At 39.1% G+C, this 21519-nt stretch overlaps 1 protein-coding gene across 4 annotated transcripts; it reads left to right on the plus strand.

The window, feature by feature from the left end:
- Positions 1-5825: 5825 nt before the first annotated feature.
- On the plus strand, positions 5826-21429 carry cltb (clathrin, light chain B). 4 transcript variants are annotated; one of them, XM_061927988.2, is made up of 7 exons: positions 5826-5978; positions 6074-6236; positions 8077-8123; positions 8246-8363; positions 8451-8562; positions 17925-17978; positions 20551-21429. In XM_061927988.2, exons 2-7 carry the CDS (start codon positions 6074-6076, stop codon positions 20720-20722), a joined length of 666 nt encoding a protein of 221 aa, XP_061783972.1. In that variant the 5' UTR covers positions 5826-5978; the 3' UTR covers positions 20723-21429. The 4 variants fall into 4 exon arrangements, with proteins under 4 accessions (XP_061783972.1, XP_061783971.1, XP_072768433.1 ...); XM_061927987.2 differs by having other exon boundaries at positions 5831-6236; XM_072912332.1 differs by lacking the exon at positions 17925-17978 and adding an exon at positions 17687-17707 and having other exon boundaries at positions 5832-6236.
- The last annotated feature ends 90 nt before the right edge of the window (positions 21430-21519 follow it).

Below are 21519 nucleotides of genomic sequence, written 5' to 3' on the forward strand. Positions count from 1 at the left end.
TACACTTTTGATTTCACTTGAATTATCATTAATTTATGATTTTATTTGCCTTCTTATCATTTTATGCACCTATAATCTTTTGCATATGCATCCACGTTTATGGATGCATGTTATAATATAACATGCATCCATAAACGTGGATGCATATGCAAAAGTGCAATATATTTATCTGTACAGTAATCTATTTATTTATATCTGCACCTTATTGTTCTTTTATCCTGCACTACAACGAGCTAATGCAACGAAATTTCGTTCTTATCTGTACTGTAAAGTTCAAATTTGAATGACAATAAAAGGAAGTCTAAATATAAGTCTAAGTCTAAAGGACTTTACACGTCTATAAAGCACTTTGATTTGCCTTGTGTATGAATGGCCTTACCGTTAGACATGAAACAAAACATAAACAAATATATTGACAACCATCACTTAAAACTTTTGTGTCATTTTATACATTTCATGCCACATTTTCACCTTCTGAATAATATACTGCAACAAGCAGTTTTTTCTCTTAGCGGTTTTGTTGTACCGTATATCTTACATGTGTTGTATTCACCTCAAACTATTCATTACACACTAAAATAAAAAATAATTTTGTACTTTTAAACGCATGATAACTATTCTCATAAGTCTATCCTTATGTCCCTGACAGACGACAATGGAAAATTGTTTTTATCTTGAAAATGAGTGAATAATATTACCAAAACCACCTCAAAATATGAATTAAACATTGTCAGGGCATTAAATTAATGGAAACCGGACTGTCCAGGTTGTTGTTTTGTCTCTCATTCAAGCGGGCTTCATCAATTCATGCTAACAGTTTTATAGAATCTGAGGGCCCGGTACAGGATCCAAAGTATTTATCCTTTTCAAGAGAGTTGTCTCTCTTATAAATTTGAGGACTAAAATGTGCTCGTTCTGTACAGTAGACCGTGCATGGTTTGAGAGGAGAGTGAGGGAGGCCATTTATGCTTTTTTTAATCCCTTCCCTAAAAAATTCAATAATTTAGCCATCAACAAATAACAACAGGCCAAGGACACTCTTTTAGTTCTAGGTGCCTCTTGACCATTAATACAACAGAATGGAATGCTAACAAGTGTGCTTCTACCCTAACCTTGGTTTTATTCTTTTTGTTTTGCATTTGAAATAAGGCTGTGCAAAACTTGTCCCTGACAGAGGACTACCATTTTAACTTCATGCATTGTTTGTTGATCATTCACTTTTTAACATTCAAGAAAATGTTTTAAAAATTGCCATACCATAACCCTGACCGATGCTCAGGTAATAAAACAGCGGTTTAGAAATTATTGTCAGTCCTGAAAAAAATCAACAAACAATAATAATAAAAAAGGATCATGACCCGGTAGAGGTCCTAATAGATGCAGACAGAAGACATACTTGTTTTTGTTTTTTTATTATTTATTTTTTTAAAGAACAGCTGATAGGCAACACATCACAGGGGTCAGGTGACCCTTCTGAAGAAGACTGCAGATGACAGTCGAAACATGTCAGGTAAAAATTCCATCTAATATACCGAAAATATGGTCTGATTACAAGAACATTTGAAATGTATATGAATAAGAAGACATAATGAATCTTTTTTAGCATACTTGTTTTATATTTTATAGGTCAAACGGGTGTGCAAAGAAGATTTAAAAAAACACTTCAAGGTTACCTTATAACTTAAATATTCATCATTAATATATTAAAGTTCCATTTTGTTACTTTCCAAAATGCATTTAACGGAAGCTTCCAGTACAAGTGGCAACAAAGCATCTGTTTTGTTTTGCTATCTGTACATTGAAGCAAAAACCAATACATGCTGCAAGACTGGTAAATTTAACAATAAGCTATTAACAATAAGTACACTTATTCACTTAGCATGTTACAAAAACGAAAGTTCAGTTAGAATAATACAGAATGAGTGACCCACACAGCGATTACAAATACCTTGGAGGCAGCCACTACAGTTGACATACTTCAGAATTTCTCTGTGATTGTTGGTCCAAAGCTAATGAAGATTTTTGGCAAAATGAGTTAAGTTATTTTTTTGGTCGTTCCGTGTAGCTTTTTTATGTTTATTGCGCCGTCGGGTGCGTTCTAGAGTGCCTGCTGGTCATGAAGCAGTGCAGTAATGTAGCAGCACAGTGCATCAAAAACGGCTGCAAAATGATACTTTCACAAAATAAAAGCTGTTTTATTGTAAGTTCACGAGCTGGAGTATGTTTGGAACTATATAAAGACGTATTATTTTGGTTTATTTCATCAGAAAAAATAACAATTGCATGCTTCTGGGCACAGCTGCACATGTCCTTGGTAGCTGCCATGGCAACTGTTCTTTAGTTTGCTATACTCTCTTTATATTGTATTTTTCGGACTATAAGTAGCAGTTTTTTTCATAGTTTGGCCGGGGGTGCGACTTAAACTCAGGAGCGACTTATGTGTGAAATTATTTGCCTCTGCGACCGCTGAAGCCGCACACCGCTTGGCCTGTCGGTACCTGTCCGCTGCCTCGGGAGTCCTATGAGCCAAAAGAACCCGATAGGACTCCTTCTTCAGCTTGACGGCATCCCTCACCGCCGGTGTCCACCAACGGGTTCTAGGATTACCGCCACGACAAGCACCAACTACCTTGCGGCCACAGCTCCAATCAGCCGCCTCGACAATAGAGGCGCGGAACATGGTCCATTCGGACTCAATGTCCAGCACCTCCCTCGTGACATGTTCAAAGTTCTTCCGGGGGTGGGAATTGAAACTCTCTCTGACGGGAGACTCTGCCAGACGTTCCCAGCAAACCCTCACAATGCGTTTGGGCCTGCCAGGTCTGTCCGGCATCCTCCCCCACCATCGCAGCCAACTCACCACCAGGTGGTGATCGGTAGAAAGCTCCGCCCCTCTTTTCATCCGAGTGTCCAAAACATGAGGCCGCAAATCCGATGACACAACTACAAAGTCGATCATGGAACTGCGGCCTAGGGTGTCCTGGTGCCAAGTGCACATATGGACACCCTTATGTTTGAACATGGTGTTCGTTATGGACAATCTGTGACGGGCACAAAAGTCCAATAACAAAACACCGCTCGGGTTCAGATCCGGGCAGCCATTCTTACCAATCACGCCTCTCCAGGTTTCACTGTCGTTGCCAACATGAGCATTGAAGTCCCCCAGTAGAACGAGGGAATCACCCGGGGGAGCACTCTCAAGTACTCCCTCGAGTGAATCCAAAAAGGGTGGGTACTCTGAGCTGCGGTTTGGCGCGTAAGCGCAAACCACAGTCAGGACCCGTTCCCCCACCCGAAGGCGGAGGGAAGCTACCCTCTCGTCCACCGGGTTGAACTCCAACGTACAGGCTCTGAGCCGGGGGGAAACAAGAATTGCCACCCCAGCCCGTCGCCTCTCACTGCCGGCAACGCCAGAGGGGAAGAGAGTCCAGCCCCTCTCGAGAGAACTGGTTCCAGAGCCCTTGCTGTGCGTTGAAGTGAGTCCGACTATATCTAGCCGGAACTTCTCCACCTCGCGCACTAGCTCAGGCTCCTTCCCCCCTAGCGAGGTGACGTTCCACGTCCCAAGAGCTAGCTTCTGTAGCCGAGGATCGGACCGCCAAGTGTCCTGCCTTCGGCCGCCGCCCAGCTCACATCGCACCAGACCTCTATGACCCCTGCTATGGGTGGTGAGCCCATTGGAGGGGGGCCCCACGTTGCCTCTTCGGGCTGTGCCCGGCCGGGCCCCATGGGGACAGGCCCGGCCACCAGGCGCTCACCATCGTGCCCCACCTCCGGGCCTGGCTCCAGAGGGGGGCCCCGGTGACCCGCGTCCGGGCGAGGGAAATCTGGGTCCTTGGTTTTTATTTTTCATGGAGGTCTTATATATATATATATATATATATATATATATATATATATATATATATATATATATATATATATATATACATGTATATATATATATACAGGTAAAAGCCAGTAAATTAGAATATTTTGAAAAACTTGATTTATTTCAGTAATTGCATTCAAAAGGTGTAACTTGTACATTATATTTATTCATTGCACACAGACTGATGCATTCAAATGTTTATTTAATTTAATTTTGATGATTTGAAGTGGCAACAAATGAAAATCCAAAATTCCGTGTGTCACAAAATTAGAATATTACTTAAGGCTAATACAAAAAAGGGATTTTTAGAAATGTTGGCCAACTGAAAAGTATGAAAAAGAAAAATATGAGCATGTACAATACTCAATACTTGGTTGGAGCTCCTTTTGCCTCAATTACTGCGTTAATGCGGCGTGGCATGGAGTCGATGAGTTTCTGGCACTGCTCAGGTGTTATGAGAGCCCAGGTTGCTCTGATAGTGGCCTTCAACTCTTCTGCGTTTTTGGGTCTGGCATTCTGCATCTTCCTTTTCACAATACCCCACAGATTTTCTATGGGGCTAAGGTCAGGGGAGTTGGCGGGCCAATTTAGAACAGAAATACCATGGTCCGTAAACCAGGCACGGGTAGATTTTGCGCTGTGTGCAGGCGCCAAGTCCTGTTGGAACTTGAAATCTCCATCTCCATAGAGCAGGTCAGCAGCAGGAAGCATGAAGTGCTCTAAAACTTGCTGGTAGACGGCTGCGTTGACCCTGGATCTCAGGAAACAGAGTGGACCGACACCAGCAGATGACATGGCACCCCAAACCATCACCCAACCATGCAAATTTTGCATTTCCTTTGGAAATCGAGGTCCCAGAGTCTGGAGGAAGACAGGAGAGGCACAGGATCCACGTTGCCTGAAGTCTAATGTAAAGTTTCCACCATCATCACTCATGAGTGTAAAGTTTCCACCATCATCACTGATGGTGGAAACTTTACACTAGACTTCAGGCAACGTGGATCCTGTGCCTCTCCTGTCTTCCTCCAGACTCTGGGACCTCGATTTCCAAAGGAAATGCAAAATTTGCATGGTTGGGTGATGGTTTGGGGTGCCATGTCATCTGCTGGTGTCGGTCCACTCTGTTTCCTGAGATCCAGGGTCAACGCAGCCGTCTACCAGCAAGTTTTAGAGCACTTCATGCTTCCTGCTGCTGACCTGCTCTATGGAGATGGAGATTTCAAGTTCCAACAGGACTTGGCGCCTGCACACAGCGCAAAATCTACCCGTGCCTGGTTTACGGACCATGGTATTTCTGTTCTAAATTGGCCCGCCAACTCCCCTGACCTTAGCCCCATAGAAAATCTGTGGGGTATTGTGAAAAGGAAGATGCAGAATGCCAGACCCAAAAACGCAGAAGAGTTGAAGGCCACTATCAGAGCAACCTGGGCTCTCATAACACCTGAGCAGTGCCAGAAACTCATCGACTCCATGCCACGCCGCATTAACGCAGTAATTGAGGCAAAAGGAGCTCCAACCAAGTATTGAGTATTGTACATGCTCATATTTTTCATTTTCATACTTTTCAGTTGGCCAACATTTCTAAAAATCCTTTTTTTGTATTAGCCTTAAGCAATATTCTAATTTTGTGACACACGGAATTTTGGATTTTCATTTGTTGCCACTTCAAATCATCAAAATTAAATGAAATAAACATTTGAATGCATCAGTCTGTGTGCAATGAATAAATATAATGTACAAGTTACACCTTTTGAATGCAATTACTGAAATAAATCAAGTTTTTCAAAAATATTCTAATTTACTGGCTTTTACCTGTATATATATATATATTATATATATATATATATATATACACACACACGGAAAAAAACATATTTTAGAGGTCGTGAGCAAAGAACAAAGTGGCCAGCAGATGACGCCAAAAAGCAAGAAGTAATAGCAGCCTGTGGTGTGACAGGCCGGTTCCATCATCGATGATGACTCAAGTACACAAATCATGAATCATCAGTGAAGTCGTAGCTATTAACAAGGGCCAATCTGACCACTCCACGCTGCCCACGTTGGTCCGCTAGCAGTTTCTATCATTCAACTTTTCATTCGACAAATTGTGCGTCTGCTGGATCGTTAGCCTAATTCAACACGCGTCTATTTGCCTGCAAACACACTCCTCGCTCAGTCAAACTTGTAAACACTTTGTGAAAGATGGCTGACAACGGAGCACACCCGACAGACGAGGACCCGGCCGCCGAGTTCCTGGCCCAGCAGGAGAACGAGATAGCGGGGATAGAGAACGACGTGGAATGCTTCGAGGAGCTGAACGGAGACGACGGCCAGGAGCCCCCGCAGCAACCGGCGAGCAACTACGGCAAGTTTGGTGACAGCTGGGCTAACAACTACAAGCTAAGGTTAAAGCTAGGCTAACGTTAGCTCTGTCCAAGTTTACCAGTTGACTTAGCAGTCGACAAACGATACAACATGTGCACACGTCGAAAACATATTATACTTATTGTGTCGAGTTAGCGTTAATATTCGCTAAAGGGCTACTTTAGCGTGTCGACTTAGCATTAGCATTAATGCTAGTTAAAAGGGTACTATAGGACAGTATTTTTCAACCAATGTGATGCAGTCTGGTGTGCCGTGGGAGATTATCTAATTTCACCTATTTGGGTTATAAATATTTTATGTAAACCAGTAATTATAGTCTGCAAATTATGTGTTGTTGTTGAGTGTCAGTGCTGTCTAGAGCTCGGCAGAGTAACTATGTTATACTATTTCATATCAATAGGTGGCAGCGGGTAGCTAATTGCTTTGTAGATGTCGGAAACAGCGGGAGGCAGCGTGCAGGTAAAAAGGTGTCTAATGCTTAGTGCAGGTAAAAAGGTGTCTAATGCTTGAACCAAAAATAAACAAAAGGTGAGTGCCCCTAAGAAAAGGCATTGAAGCTTAGGGAAGGCTATGCAGAACGAAACTAAAACTGAACTGGCTACTAATTAAATAAAAACAGAATGCTGGACGACGGCAAAGACTTACTGTGGAGCAAAGACGTCGTCCACAATGTACATCCGAACATGACATGATGATCAACAATGTCCAATGACCTACTCAGTGGCCTAGTGGTGACCTACTCAGTAGCATAGTGGTGACCTACTCAGTGGCCTAGTGGTTAGAGTGTCCGCCCTGAGATCGGTAGGTTGTGAGTTCAAACCCTGGCCGAGTCATACCAAAGACTATAAAAATGGGACCAATTACCTCCCTGCTTGGCACTCAGCATCAAGGGTTGGAATTGGGGGTTAAATCACCAAAAATGATTCCCGGGCGCGGCACTGCTGCTGCCCACTGCTCCCCTCACCTCCCAGGGGGTGAACAGGGGGATGGGTCAAATGCAGAGGACACATTTCACCACACCTAGTGTGTGTGTGGCAATCATTGGTACTTTAACTTAACTTAACTTAACTTAACAAAGAATGATAAAAACAACTGAAATATTCTAGATTGCTAAAACAAAGTAGATGTGGGAAATATCGCTCAAAGGAAGACATGAAACTGCTACAGGAAAATACCAAAAAAAGAGAAAAAAACCCCACCAAAATAGGAGCGCAAGACAAGAACTAAAACACTACACACAGGAAAACACCAAAAAACTCAAAATAAGACACGGTGTGATGTGACAGGTCATGAGACAAGAGCTATAGTGTTACATGGTTGGTTATGGTTGAAATTCACATCCAACAATTGTGACAACAACTTTTTACTGTCAACTGAGCTTTGTTTTTTAATGATTTCTGCTGGTGGTGTGCCTCCGGATTTTTTCAACGGGAAAAAATGTGCCTTGGCTCAAAAAAGGTTGAAAAACACTGCTTTAGGAAATCCGGTTAGCATTAGCAATAATGCTAGCTAAATGGCATGGTCACACATATACAGTAATGCTCGTCAGACGGTTATAAATATCCTAAGTTAATGAAGGTGCTCAGTCAAGGGAATTACTCTAGTAGTAGTAGTAGTAGTACCACCCACAACCCGGATGTCTGGTCTTTCAACAGGGCAGATAACAACAGCCCAAACAGGTGCTGCAACATTTTTGCATGACTTACAGTATACACAATGCAGCTTTGCAAACCATACCAGTGAACAAAAATCACAGTGGAGTGTCAGGTGTAACCCTCAAAGCATATTTTAACATATTATTTGTTTTGCAATGATGCTAGATCCTTTTGCAGAGGAGCCCGCCACAGTGAACGGGGATCTTTTTCAGGTGCGTTCCAACGTCATCAATGCAATGGTTCTGTGTTGAAGTCTCAGTCTGAACTCTGCGTCTGTCTGATCTGAGAGTTGACCACTTTTATAACCGAGTCAGGGTTTCTCTCCCCCGAAAAGGAGTCCAACGGCCCCACGGATAACTATGCAGCCATCGCGCAAGTCGATATTCAGAGGCAAGAGCCGGAAAGTCTGCGCAAGTGGAGGGAGGAGCAGAAGGAACGCCTTGAGGCGTTAGGTGAGTATGTGTATTTGACCTCAAATACAAGACGTGTCGCATAATCTAATTGTGTACCAAGTAGTGAATGTGTTTTCTACTGACAAGACTCGGCATCCAAGGCAGCCGAGGCCGAGTTGAGAGAGAAGGCCAAAAAGGAGCTGGAAGACTGGCATGTACACCAGACCGAGCAGATGGAGAAGAACAAGGCCAACAACAGGTCAGCGTCCTGTCATGTAGATGACACTTTTAAGCCCCACATCAGTTTCATTCCGCGATCAAGGTAAACAGATCCCCAATTCAATCAAGCTTTATTGCAGACTCCAACGTCCAAGAAGACATACAATCACATACAGTACATAAAACAAACAAAATACAGTATCAAAGGCATTATCACATACTATTAAAAACAGTGCTTGTGCACAGTCCGTAAAAGGCATCTAATAAATAAATAAAAGCAGCAATAATTAAAATATATGTATACTTTAAAAATATGTCTACAAGGGGTGTAACGGTACGTGTATTTGTATTGAACCGTTTCGGTACGGGGGTTCCGGTTCGGTTCGGAGGTGTACCGAACGAGTTTCCACACGGACATATTAAGTAGCGTAACGCACGTTGTGTAAACAATGCACACCGAGGCACAACACATGGCATGCTAGCAGCTAACGGGCTACAATAGACTGACCATACGTCCTCTTTTCACCGGACATGTCCTCTTTTGCGGAGCTGTCAGGGCGCAGTTTCTTAAATGGCTCAAATGTCCGGAATTTTGAGTTAGGGTTGCGTGTATTTTCAATGTACGTTCAGGGTTAAGAAGGGGTTAAAAACAAAACAAATTGTGCGTGCAGCGGCATTCGTGAGGGAGGGGCAGAGAGAGAGAGAGCGAGAGAGTTATGATAAATGCGCATGCGTCGCCAGGGTCTGCTTTTTATCCATAGATTTATCAGATTTAATTTTTTATTATCTATAGCAGGGGTGTCAAAAGTGAAGTGAATTACATTTATATCGCACTTTTTCTCAAGTGACTCAAAGCGCTTTACATTGTGAAACCCAATATCTAAGTTACATTTAAACCAGTGTGGGTGGCACTGGGAGCAGTTGGGTAAAGTGTCTTGCCTAAGGACACAACGGCAGTGACTAGGATGGCGGAAGCGGGGATCGAACCTGCAACCCTCAAATTGCTGGCACGGCAGCTCTACCAACCGAGCTATACTGTCCCAAAAAGTGTGCCCCGGAGGCCATTTGCGGCCCACAGCTAATGTTTTAAAGGCTCACGGCACATTCTAAAAAATACTATTTAAATAAACAAAAACATAACAAAAGTGAAATAAAAAAGCTTAAAGGTTAAATGTAATTTAGAAAAAGTTGCAATGTTTACTAATAAAACAAAGCAGGTTTTTTTTCTTTCAAACTGTCATTGCTCAAAACATAACATTGAATCAAAATCAATGTTATTATGAATTATTGACCTATCCAAGGTTCCGATTACTTCACATCAAATATTCCACTAAGAAAAATATTTTTGGTGGAAGATTTTGCAAATTTGGTAAATAACCCAAAAATGTATATTTTGTTGTTTTCTTACTGTACCGAAAATGAACCGAACCGTGACCTCTAAACTGAGGTACGTACCGAACCGAAATTTTAGTGTACCGTGACACCCCTAATGTCTACACATTCTTTAAAAAGCAGAGATACTAGTGTTTCTATATATACGATTGTTACCTACCAGAACTACAATTCGGATTGGTTATCAATGCAATATCCCGTCAAAGTGAGAAACTGATCAAAATACACCACGTAGACAAACATATTTAGACACTTGGCACGTAAAGAGAGTAAATGAACAGAAATGATCAAAATACGCTTTATTTGATGCAAGTGTTTACATCAATGAATGCATTCAAACAGCGTCACAGGACTTTACAGCACAACACGTCAAACTGTAGTGACTCCACAATTCCACAGCCGTATGCTACAATGAATTGTCTTTGTCACCATAGTGCAGACCTGAGTAAAATACGGCCCGCGGGTCACATGCGGCCCATTAAGATTTTCAATCCGGCCGTTCTACATAATTTTTTTGGACCTCTAAGTTTAAAACTGTTGCCCCCATTATGATGTGCAGTGCTGTTTTTAAATGGCCATAAGTTTTGAACTATAGAAAGTATTTCAATGGTTGAAATCTGCGCTTTTGAGTGTTATACCAGTTATTACGGTAATCTACGTCACAGCAGCTCAGACGAGGAACAAAGCAGAGCGGGCAGATTTGTTTTCAGAGCAGCCAGCCCGAAACGCATGTGTCAGGAACAGATGCGGAAGAAGATTTTTACATATTGTACATACATATTGTAGGTGTTTATTACCCTTTGCATTCATATTTTGCCGTTTGTTACATTTTTGTTGTGTTTTGCTTGATGTCTATATTGTACATAAATATTGTAGGTGTTTATTACCCTTTGCATTCATATTTTGCCGTTTGTTACATTTTTGTTGTGTTTTGCTTGATGTGTATCGAGGAGCGATGTTCATATGTTGTTAATATTCAGTGTTTTATTGTTCATAGTTAATATTGTAAACCCCACTGCCTTTATTTTAACATACCTTTTGGGTGTCCCATTCAGTAAAAAACTGTAAAATTCCATTCCGTTTTTTTGAGGTGATCTGTCATAACTTTTTCAGAATTCTATCGGGCATTGTTTATTTTTCTTATTAGTGTTCCTGAAAAAAAGGAACCCAAACACCCATACTGTAGTGCAGATTTTACCGCTAAATGTGTACCGTATTTTTCGGACTATAAGTCGCAGTTTTTTTCATAGTTTGGCTGGGAGTGCGACTTATACTCAGGAGCGACTTATGTGTGAAATTATTAACACATTACCGTAAAATATCAAATAATATTATTTAGCTCATTCACGTAAGAGACTAGACGTATAAGATTTCATGGGATTTAGGCATTAGGAGTGACAGATTGTTTGGTAAACGTATAGCATGTTCTATATGTTATAGTTATTTGAATGACTCTTACCATGATATGTTACGTTAACATACCAGGCACGTTCTCAGTTGGTTATTTATGCCTCATATAACGTACACTTATTCAGCCTGTTGTACACTATTCTTTATTTATTTTAAATTGCCTTTCAAATGTCTATTCTTGGTGTTGGCTTTTATCAAATACAAATAAAAATGCGACTTATACTCCAGTGCGACTTATATATGTTTTTTTCCTTCTTTATTGTGCATTTTCGGCCGGTGCGACTTATACTCCGAAAAATACAGTATATATAATTTATACACACATATACATTGGTCCCCTAGACACATTTTTTCTCTCAATCTGGCTCCCGGGTTAAAATATTTGCCCAGCTCTGCCATAGTGGGTTATTTTGCACAAAAAGTGCACCAACGTGGGATTCTTTGTTTGGGCATCAATTTACTTAAGGACTCATTTTTGTCAAAAAACGTGGCATACAAAATCAATGTACAACTGTAATAGCAAACATTCTAATATTTTTGTTACCTTCTTTAGCTACATCACAGTGGTACCTTGGCTAACGAGTTTAATTGGTCCTGTGACAGAGCTCGTAACCCAAAACACTTGTAGCTTAAATCAGTGTTCCCTATTAAAATCAATTGAAATCAAATTACTCTGTTTTAAACCTCTATTTTAATTTGTAACATACATTTTCAGAAGAAAAACGAACTTATAGATAACACTCAAATCAAACACAACACAATAGAAAGTACGATAAATAACTACATTAGTTTTATGAAGTAATGTAAAATTAAAGTAGAGCATTTACTTTGCAGAGTGAAATTGTACAGTATATCTTGCGAGCTGCTTCTGCATCAAACAGACCATCAACAGCTTCTCCATATTTTCTTGATAAATGCCCGCCATTTAGGAATCATTGTAGCAGTGCTAAGCTCGTACTGCTTCACCAAGTCAGCTACATGCACGCCTCGGTGTTTCAATTATTTATTTTTTTAGTTCAATGAATATCTTCCACTTCTTCTTCTCAGCAGTGTCTTTCACAATTACGTTCTTCTTTCTTATGTTTGGAAAAACAACGTTATGTCTTGCTAGCTATTAACTAATGCTATCGATTAAGACACCAAATGTTTTGGTCGGATCTTGCAGGGCACAATGTGACTTTTACCACGGGAGATGTTCATAACCCAAATTTTTGCTTGCTTCCTAAAGCGGCAAACTACCGCCTGTCCCTTTTGCGGTCGTGGATGGTGGTGGTGAGGTGGGGGCGCGGGGTGTAGCCTATCCCAAAGTCGTGTACCGTATTTTTCAGAGTATAAGTCGCTCCGGAGTATAAGTCGCACCGGCCGAAAATGCATAATAAAGAAGGAAAAAAACATATATAAGTCGCACTGGAGTATAAGTCGCATTTTTGGGGGAAATATATTTGATAAAACCCAACACCAAGAATAGACATTTGAAAGGCAATTTAAAATAAATAAAGAATAGTGAACAACAGGCTGAATAAGTTTACGTTATATCAGGCATAAATAACCAACTGAGAACGTGCCTGGTATGTTAACGTAACATATTATGGTAAGAGTCATTCAAATAACTATAACATATAGAACATGCTATACGTTTACCAAACAATCTGTCACTCCTAATCGCTAAATCCCATGAAATCTTATACATCAAGTCTCTTACGTGAATGAGCTAAATAATATTATGTGATATTTTACGGTAATGTGTTAATAATTTCACACATAAGTCGCTCCTGAGTATAAGTCGCACCCCCGGCCAAACTATGAAAAAAACTGCTACTTATAGTCCGAAAAATACGGTATAAAGAGAGTATAGCAACTAAAGAACAGTTGCCATGACAGCTATCAAGGACATGTGCAGCTGTGCCCAGAAGCATGCAATTGTTATTTTTTCTGATGAAATAAACCAAAATAATACGTCTTCATATAGTTCCAAACATACTCCAGCTCATGAACTTACAATAAAACATGCTTTTATTTTGTGAAAGTATAATTTTGCAGCCGTTTTTGATGCACTGTGCTGCTACATTACTGCACTGCTTCATGACCAGCAGGCACTCTAGAACACACCCGACGGCGCAATAAACATAAAAAAGCTACACGGAACGACCAAAAAAATAACTTACCTCATTTTGCCAAAAATCTTCATTAACTTTGGACCAACAATCACAGAGAAATTCTGAAGTATGTCAACTGTAGTGGCTGCCTCCAAGGTATTTGTAATCGCTGTGTGGGTCACTCATTGTGTATTATTCTAACTGATCTTTCTTTTTTGTAACATGCTAAGTGAATAAGTGTACTTTTGTAGTTATTTCCTCATATTTCTGCAAAATAACTCAGATATGATAACACTTGCGAGTAGTAGAGAACATTGAGTGGTTTTCGCTCCAGAACATATTTAGCTTTATTCATTATTGATGTATTTCTTGCCACCTTATGTTGTATATTTTTAATGAGATTTCCAGTTCATTTTGTCATCCATTATCTCACACTTAAAATGTTGTTTCTCTTACTCATTCAATGTCCATCTATTTGTATTTGTGTTTGACCTTCTCTTCTACTGCTACCAAATTGCATTATCTTAGTTTTACTGAGATTCAAAGATACCGGTAGTCTGTTTTTGTCAAACCATCTCTTAAATGTAATAATTAGGGACCGCAATGTCCCTTTGGGACAGAGGACCCCATTGTATTTTGTGCGTTTTATTATTATTATTCCGCCACCTCTTTGAGCTGTAATTTGACCCCCTTAACATGCTTCAAAACTCACCATATTTGACACACACATCAGGACGGGCGAAAATTGCCATCTAATCAAAAAACCAAACCCCAAAACTCAAAATTGCGCTCTAGCACCCCCTTCCGGTAGGAATGTCGTAGAGACATGAAACAAAAACCTCTATGTAGGTCTGACTTAGACCTAGATTTCATACATTGACATCCTTCAGCAAAAATCAACAGGAAGTTGGCAATTCCCCCTTCAAAACAAAAGTTTACTAAAAACAGTCACTTTTGCCTCTTTGAGCTGTAATTTGACTCCCTTAACATGCTTCAAAACTCACCAAACTGGACACGCACATCAGGACTGGCAAAAATTGCGATCTAATAAAAAAAACTCAACCCCAAAACTCAAAATTGCGCTCTAGCGCCCCCTCGGAAGAAAACACAGACACAACTGCTCCTAGGACGAAAACCCAGACAAAACTGCCTGTAACTTCCAGTAGGAATGTCTTAGAGACATGAAACAAAAACCTCTATGTAGGTCTCACTTAGACCTACATTTCATATATTAAAAAAACCCCAGCAAAAATCAACAGAAAGTTTGCAATTCCCCCTTCAAAACAAAAGTTTTGTAAAAACCGGTCACCTTTTTTCAAACATTATCTCCTCTGAGCGCGTTTGTCGTGTCGGCTTCAAACTAGCACAGGAGAGAGATTGAAGCCTTCTGATTAAAAGTTGACCAAAGAGTTTTAATTACTGCTCCGGTTTGGATTTTATGTGCCGTCAAAGTCGGTCCCGTCCATCGCTGCTTGCAGCTTTAATTTAATTTATTATTTGTATTAGCTTCTGTGAGATCTGTCCTGAACAAAACGCAGACGTTGTGTCGTGTATTTACCTCTTACAAGACGCTGTAATCGTGGCTCTCTAGTGTTGATGGTGAACCATCACTTGCCATACTTGTCTTCTTTCCAGGTTGTGGGTAAAGCAATGTAAAAGCTTTTCACAACTCTCGTGGGTTGAGCCGCTCCATGCTGCACAGCAGGGCTTTTATACACACCGGCAAATTAATGAGGAAACGCTGCAGACACATAGCATCAGCCTAAAGTTAGTAGCAGTCATGGCACCCTCACCAATCATTAAGGAGATCGCCTGAAACCGGGCTGGCCATACTTTCTTTATACGCGACTCTGGCCTATCCCAGCTGCACTCGGTTGGAAGGCAGTGTACACACTGGACACCTCATTGCTGGATAATTAATATATTGTACAGCTGATTTGATAAGTACTATATATATATATATATATATATATATATATATATATATATATATATATATATATATATATATATATATTAGTACATAATAAATAACTAATCATATTTGACATATATATGTCCCAACTTTTGGCCATCTCATCATATATTTGATTGCTTTAAAGCATCTGTGAGTGTCTTGCAAAGCACTACATTCACGCCAACACATTAACTGTAATACTGTATGAAATGAAATTATATGAATGATATTCAAGTAGGGCTTTTCCACAATTGTCTCAAAGCGCTTTTATTATGAGAAACCCATACATTACTTGGTGGTATTGGTAAATAATTACCTCTCTGACAGTGTACGGCAAACCTATTCAACAAGCGGGAATGACACCATACCGGCCCTCGGATTCAGTTTGAAACTTAGGAGACAAACGTTTTCACGGAAAATTCCTGGCAGATCCTTGCATTGATATTTTAACCTTGCTAGCAAACATAGAACACTGAGGTCCAAACTCGTGATTTCCATAACTGAGACATTCCTCTCCTTTTTCGCAGTTACACATTTTTTTTTTCATAATTTGATTTATGTAACTAAGTTGATAAGTCAGTAGTCATTTGTTCAATGTATTTAGTTATACTACTAGTGTGCCTTGAGGTTCCATTTTAGGTCCTCTCTTGTTCATCATTTGGGCTATTCAACTATAAGACTCATTTTTGCAGAAGGTCCTTAAAAGCAGCAGAGCCTTTCTGTAACTGGCAAAATAGACCAAAATCAAGTCTAGTGTACAGGACGCTGTTTCTCAGTAATATACAAAATAAGACTAGAAGTAAAGAAAGAAGTCTGCCCCCCAGGTCCTTAGCTTCCTGGAAAATGTGGCCCCCAAAACAATTTAGCTGAATATTCCTGTTGTATGTCGTAGCCAAGTAGTATATATCATGAACTCACATCACATCTAATAGAAAAAAATTTCTTTTGTTAGCAAGTAAACAAAAAAATATATAATTATTGTACTTTTCAAAAATCTATTAAAAAATCAAATACAATTCTGGAAATATCTAAATCAGTGGTACTTAACCTGAGTTCGATCGAACCCTAGGGGTTCGGTGAGTCGGCCTCAGGGGTTCCGCGGAGGTCAAAACACACCCGACTCATCGTGTAAATAAAAACTTCTGCCTGTCGGCGTATTACGGATACGACAACAGCAGAAGTCAGACTGATTTTCAGGTGTGTAATTTGTTGTGAGTTTATGCACTGTATTGCTTTTGTTCTTTGAACAAGGTGATGTTCATGCACGGGTCATTTTGTGCACCAGTAAAAAAACATGGTAACACTTTAGTATGGGGAACATATTCACCATTAATTAGTTGCTTATTAACATGCAAATTAGTAACATATTGGCTCTTAACTAGTCATTATTAAGTACTTATGTATGCCTTATTCAGCACGGCCTTATTATAACCCTAACCCTCTAACCCTGGCCCTAACCCTAACCAAATAACTCTAAATTAAGTCTTTGTTACTTAGAATATGTTCCCCTAGTGTCCAAATAACTCTAAATGAAGTCTTTGTTACTTAGAATATGTTCCCCTAGTGTCCAAATAACTCTAAATTAAGTCTTTGTTACTTAGAATATGTTCCCCTAGTGTCCAAATAACTCTAAATTAAGTCTTTGTTACTTAGAATATGTTCCCCTAGTGTCCAAATAACTCTAAATTAAGTATTTGTTACTTAGAATATGTTCCCCTGGTGTCCAAATAACTCTAAATTAAGTCTTTGTTACTTAGAATATGTTCCCCTAGTGTCCAAATAACTCTAAATGAAGTCTTTGTTACTTAGAATATGTTCCCCTAGTGTCCAAATAACTCTAAATTAAGTCTTTGTTACTTAGAATATGTTCCCCTAGTGTCCAAATAACTCTATATTAAGTCTTTGTTACTTAGAATATGTTCCCCATACTAAAGTGTTACCAAAAACATATAACTTTGTCTTGAATTTGGAAGAAAAAAAAAAACATTTTATTTTTCACTAAAGAAGGGTTCGGTGAAGGTTAAGAACCACTGATCTTAATAGTGTTTATAAATGTTGAGAGTCAAATACAAAATAAACAATAGATAAATGAATACTTTTCATGGGTCCTTCTTGACCACTCAATCATTTATTTTGTCATCTCAAAGCATGTTGGTGCTTTTGTTTTTATTGTAACGTGGGGTTGTTTATGCGTCCTATTATTTTATGCTTGTTTTTATTTTATTATAGTGTAGTGTTGTGTATTCTTCCTGTTGTGTTCCACTTGTCTTTGAGAAGCTAACCTGTCCTTCTTCCGCACTTTCCTACAGACTCTGCCCAAGTCTGACACGGTATCACTTTGCACTTTAGCTTTTACTAGCACTCTTTCTCACAGCATTGATAAATTGTCTTAATGCTCGCCAGAAGATATTTCATCTACTCATTCTCAGTCATTTTGTTTACTAACAATGCTTTCTTAAATTCTAACGTGTGCTTGCCTGTTTAACACTGACACTCTTCTTTTATCTTCTTCTTTTCCCTGCTTACTTGGCCTTGGCTGCCGACTAGGATTGCTGACAAGGCTTTCTACAAACAGCCCAGTGCTGATCTTGTAGGCTTTGTGTAGGTTTAGAACTACTTTTTAATGTTGGACGCCTTGCCTGCACTCCCTTTTTAGTCGTTTCACCAGCCGCATGCCCCTTCTCTAAAAGTAGAAGGCCGCCTTTGATCATCATATTTGTTACAACTGGTTGTAGACCACTGATTCTCAAACTATGGTAGAGGTAGCACTGATACTCCATCTAGTGCTACTTAGGAACAGCCAATTTAGAGACATGGTATACTAGTGTTTCCCACAGTATTGCAATCTATTGGAGTCATTGGTTGTCATTGTCTAATTTCGCATAGTTGGCCATTAAGCATGTGCATGTCATTTTTAAAACGCTATACTTTACAGTCCATGCGGTTACACCCAAAAGTATTCGTACCCCTGACAAATTTTGACATACAGTTTTTGTTTAAATGTAAGTAAAAGCTGGTGAATAGTTTTCACAGTTACCATATTTTTTGGAGTATAAGTCGCACAGGCCGAAAATGCATAATAAAGAAGGGAAAAAAACATAAGTTGCACTGGAGTATAAGGCGCATTTTTTGGGGGAAATGTATTTGATAAAACCCAACACCAAGAATAGACATTTGAAAGTCAATTTAAAATAAATAAAGAATAGTGAACAACAGGCTGAATAAGTGTACGTTATATGAGGCATAAATAACCAACTGAGAACGTGCCTGGTATGTTAACGTAACATATTATGGTAAGAGTCATTCAAATAACTATAACATATAGAACATGCTATACGTTTACCAGACAATCTGTCACTCCTAATCGCTAAATCCCATGAAATCTTATACGTCTAGTCTCTTACGTGAATGAGCTAAATAATATTATTTGATATTTTACGGTAATGTGTTAATAATTTCACACATAAGTCGCTCCTGAGTATAAGTCGCACCCCCGGCCAAAATATGAAAAAAACTGCGACTTATAGTTCGAAAAATACGGTATGTCTCTAGTATATTGTCTTATCTCCTGGGAGTCATTCTTATTCAAGAAAAAACTTGCTGGTTGACTAAAACAAAAACTATGACTCCATTTGCAAAAGTTCAATAGTCTAAATACTGTGATGTGCTTTTTTTGTTGGTGTGCAAAACCTAAAATAGTGTTTTTGTTGTGTTATTTTTACAAGTGTAATTACTTAGTGTGCAATATGTGCATAGGTGACAAAAGGGGCTTTACTATTACTGAGGGCTGCGAATCTTTGGGTGTCCCACGATTCGATTCAATATCGATTCTTGGGGTCACGATTCGATTATAAATCTATTGTTTTCGATTCAACGCGATTCTCGTTTCAAAAACGATTTATTTCCAGATTCAAAAGGATTCTCTATTCATTCAATACATAGGATTTCAGCAGGATCTACCCCAGTCTGCTGACATGCAAGCAGAGTAGTAGATTTTTGTAAAAAGCTTTTATAATTGTAAAAGGACAATGTTTTATCAACTGATTGAAATAATGTACAATTGTTTTAACTATTAAATGAACCAAAAATATGACTTATTTTATCTTTGTGAAAATATTGGACACAGTGTGTTGTCAAGCTTATGAGATGTGATGCAAGTGTAAGCCACTGTGACACTATTGTTCTTTTTTTATTTGTTTTTATAAATGTTTAATGATAATGTCAATGAGGGATTTTTAATCACTGCTATGTTGAAATTGTTACTAATATTGATACTGTTGTTGATAACATTCATTTTTGTTTCACTACTTTTGGATTGTGTTTGTGTCTCCTCTCAATTGCTCTGTTTATTGCTGTTCTGAGTGTTGCTGGGTCGGTTTTGGAATTGGATTGCACTGTTATGGTATTGCTGTGTATTATTTTGTTGGATTGATTAATAAAAAAATAAAACATATATAAAAATGAGAATCGATACAGAATCGTACAACGTGAGAATCGCGATTTGAATTCAAATCAATTTTTTCCCACACCCCTACTATTACTCTTTTTTTTTTTTTGTATTTGATGACATGTTACTGTATGTCAAATCTGCACCACAACCACATAACGGTAATTCCCCAAATGTGGAAAAGATAAGGTCAATTCTATCCTAAATTTTCCATGGGTATGAATACTTTTGAGCTTGACTGTATATAGCATACTTTTATACTGTACTTTTAAAGACAAATATTACTTGCATCAATATTTCTGTCATTTTTTCCATCCCTTTTGCCTTCTTTTTTTGCTACTTTTTTATTTATTTCCGGAGTGCACTGGGCCACACCTCAGACACTCCTGGTATACAAATGTAATATTGTTGGGCCACTACATATAAATGCATGGGAAACACTTTATACATTTAAATACTTATTCATGAACCAAAGATGAGCTGATTGTCAAGTATAATCCAACAATTTTCCTTGTGGATCAATAAAGTTTGTCTAAGTCTTAAGTCCAATACTTTTGAAGTGGCACGTGTTTGAGAAGCATGGGCTCAGTCAGACTTTACAGGATGCTGCGGAGTTCCAAGCACTGACGGGGTGAATGGTCACTAATGCATGAATGCCGTTGCACACCTGCTGTGTAAAATCCCCCCGTCTAATGTCGCCTCTGGTCCTCCTTTGCCTGCACACAGATCGTCCGAGGAGTCCTTCCTGTCCGAGGGCGACAGCGACAGTCCCGGAACGGCGTGGGAGCGAGTAGCTCACCTGTGCGACTTCAATCCAAAAACCAACAAGCAGGCGAAGGACGTGTCTCGAATGCGCTCTGTCCTCATCTCGCTCAAACAGACCCCTCTAGTCCGCTAGGTTGGAAAACTAACTTCACTTCACACTACCTTTGCCTTTTCACTTGTCGCCACACCTCACATTCCTTTGTGATCCTCTTTCCAACACACAAAAATACTCCTAATTAATATATATATATATATATATATATATATATAAATCCCAATTTACTTGATGCCTACTTTATTAGAATAATGCTCACGCTTGTGGGAAAATGAGACTATTGTATCATTACCGAAGAAAATATTGTTACTGCAAGTTAACCATTTGTTACCCTTTTTAAATTATGAATTTTTAGGTCAATTTTAATGCATGCCTTTGCCAAGATTTTGAATGTTTCTATTTTGGTTTTCCTTACTAGCTTTTTTTTTTTTTTTGTAAGAGCATGACTTGCTTCCTTAGCACAATGCAGTGTAGATTGTAACCACTTATGCCTCTCAATAAGGTAGAAACACTTAACTTTGGAATTGGCAGATTTAAGGTTAATATCTTCTAGAGATTAAAACGTACTCAATTTGGAATATTCAAACAAGCAAAAATGGCACACAAATATTTTTGCTCGTAAGTCTAAATTTCCGATTAAAGAGCGTGTTTTTCATGTCATCTATCTTTTATAAGGTGCCATCAACTGTGCGAATTTTCACATGTTGCCTATTTGGATATGATAATAATAATCGAGGAAAGTGAATGTTAAAAGGGAATTGGTCAATAATAAAAAATGGACAGTATGTATTGTTGTATATGGTCTTTTCTGTTGCTCAAAAGACCACATTTTAGTTTAAGCTGTTTCCCGATTACCGTATTTTTCGGAGTATAAG

This window comes from Nerophis lumbriciformis, linkage group LG35 (genome assembly GCF_033978685.3).
Source record: "Nerophis lumbriciformis linkage group LG35, RoL_Nlum_v2.1, whole genome shotgun sequence".
In the NCBI taxonomy this organism is placed as follows: domain Eukaryota; kingdom Metazoa; phylum Chordata; class Actinopteri; order Syngnathiformes; family Syngnathidae; genus Nerophis; species Nerophis lumbriciformis.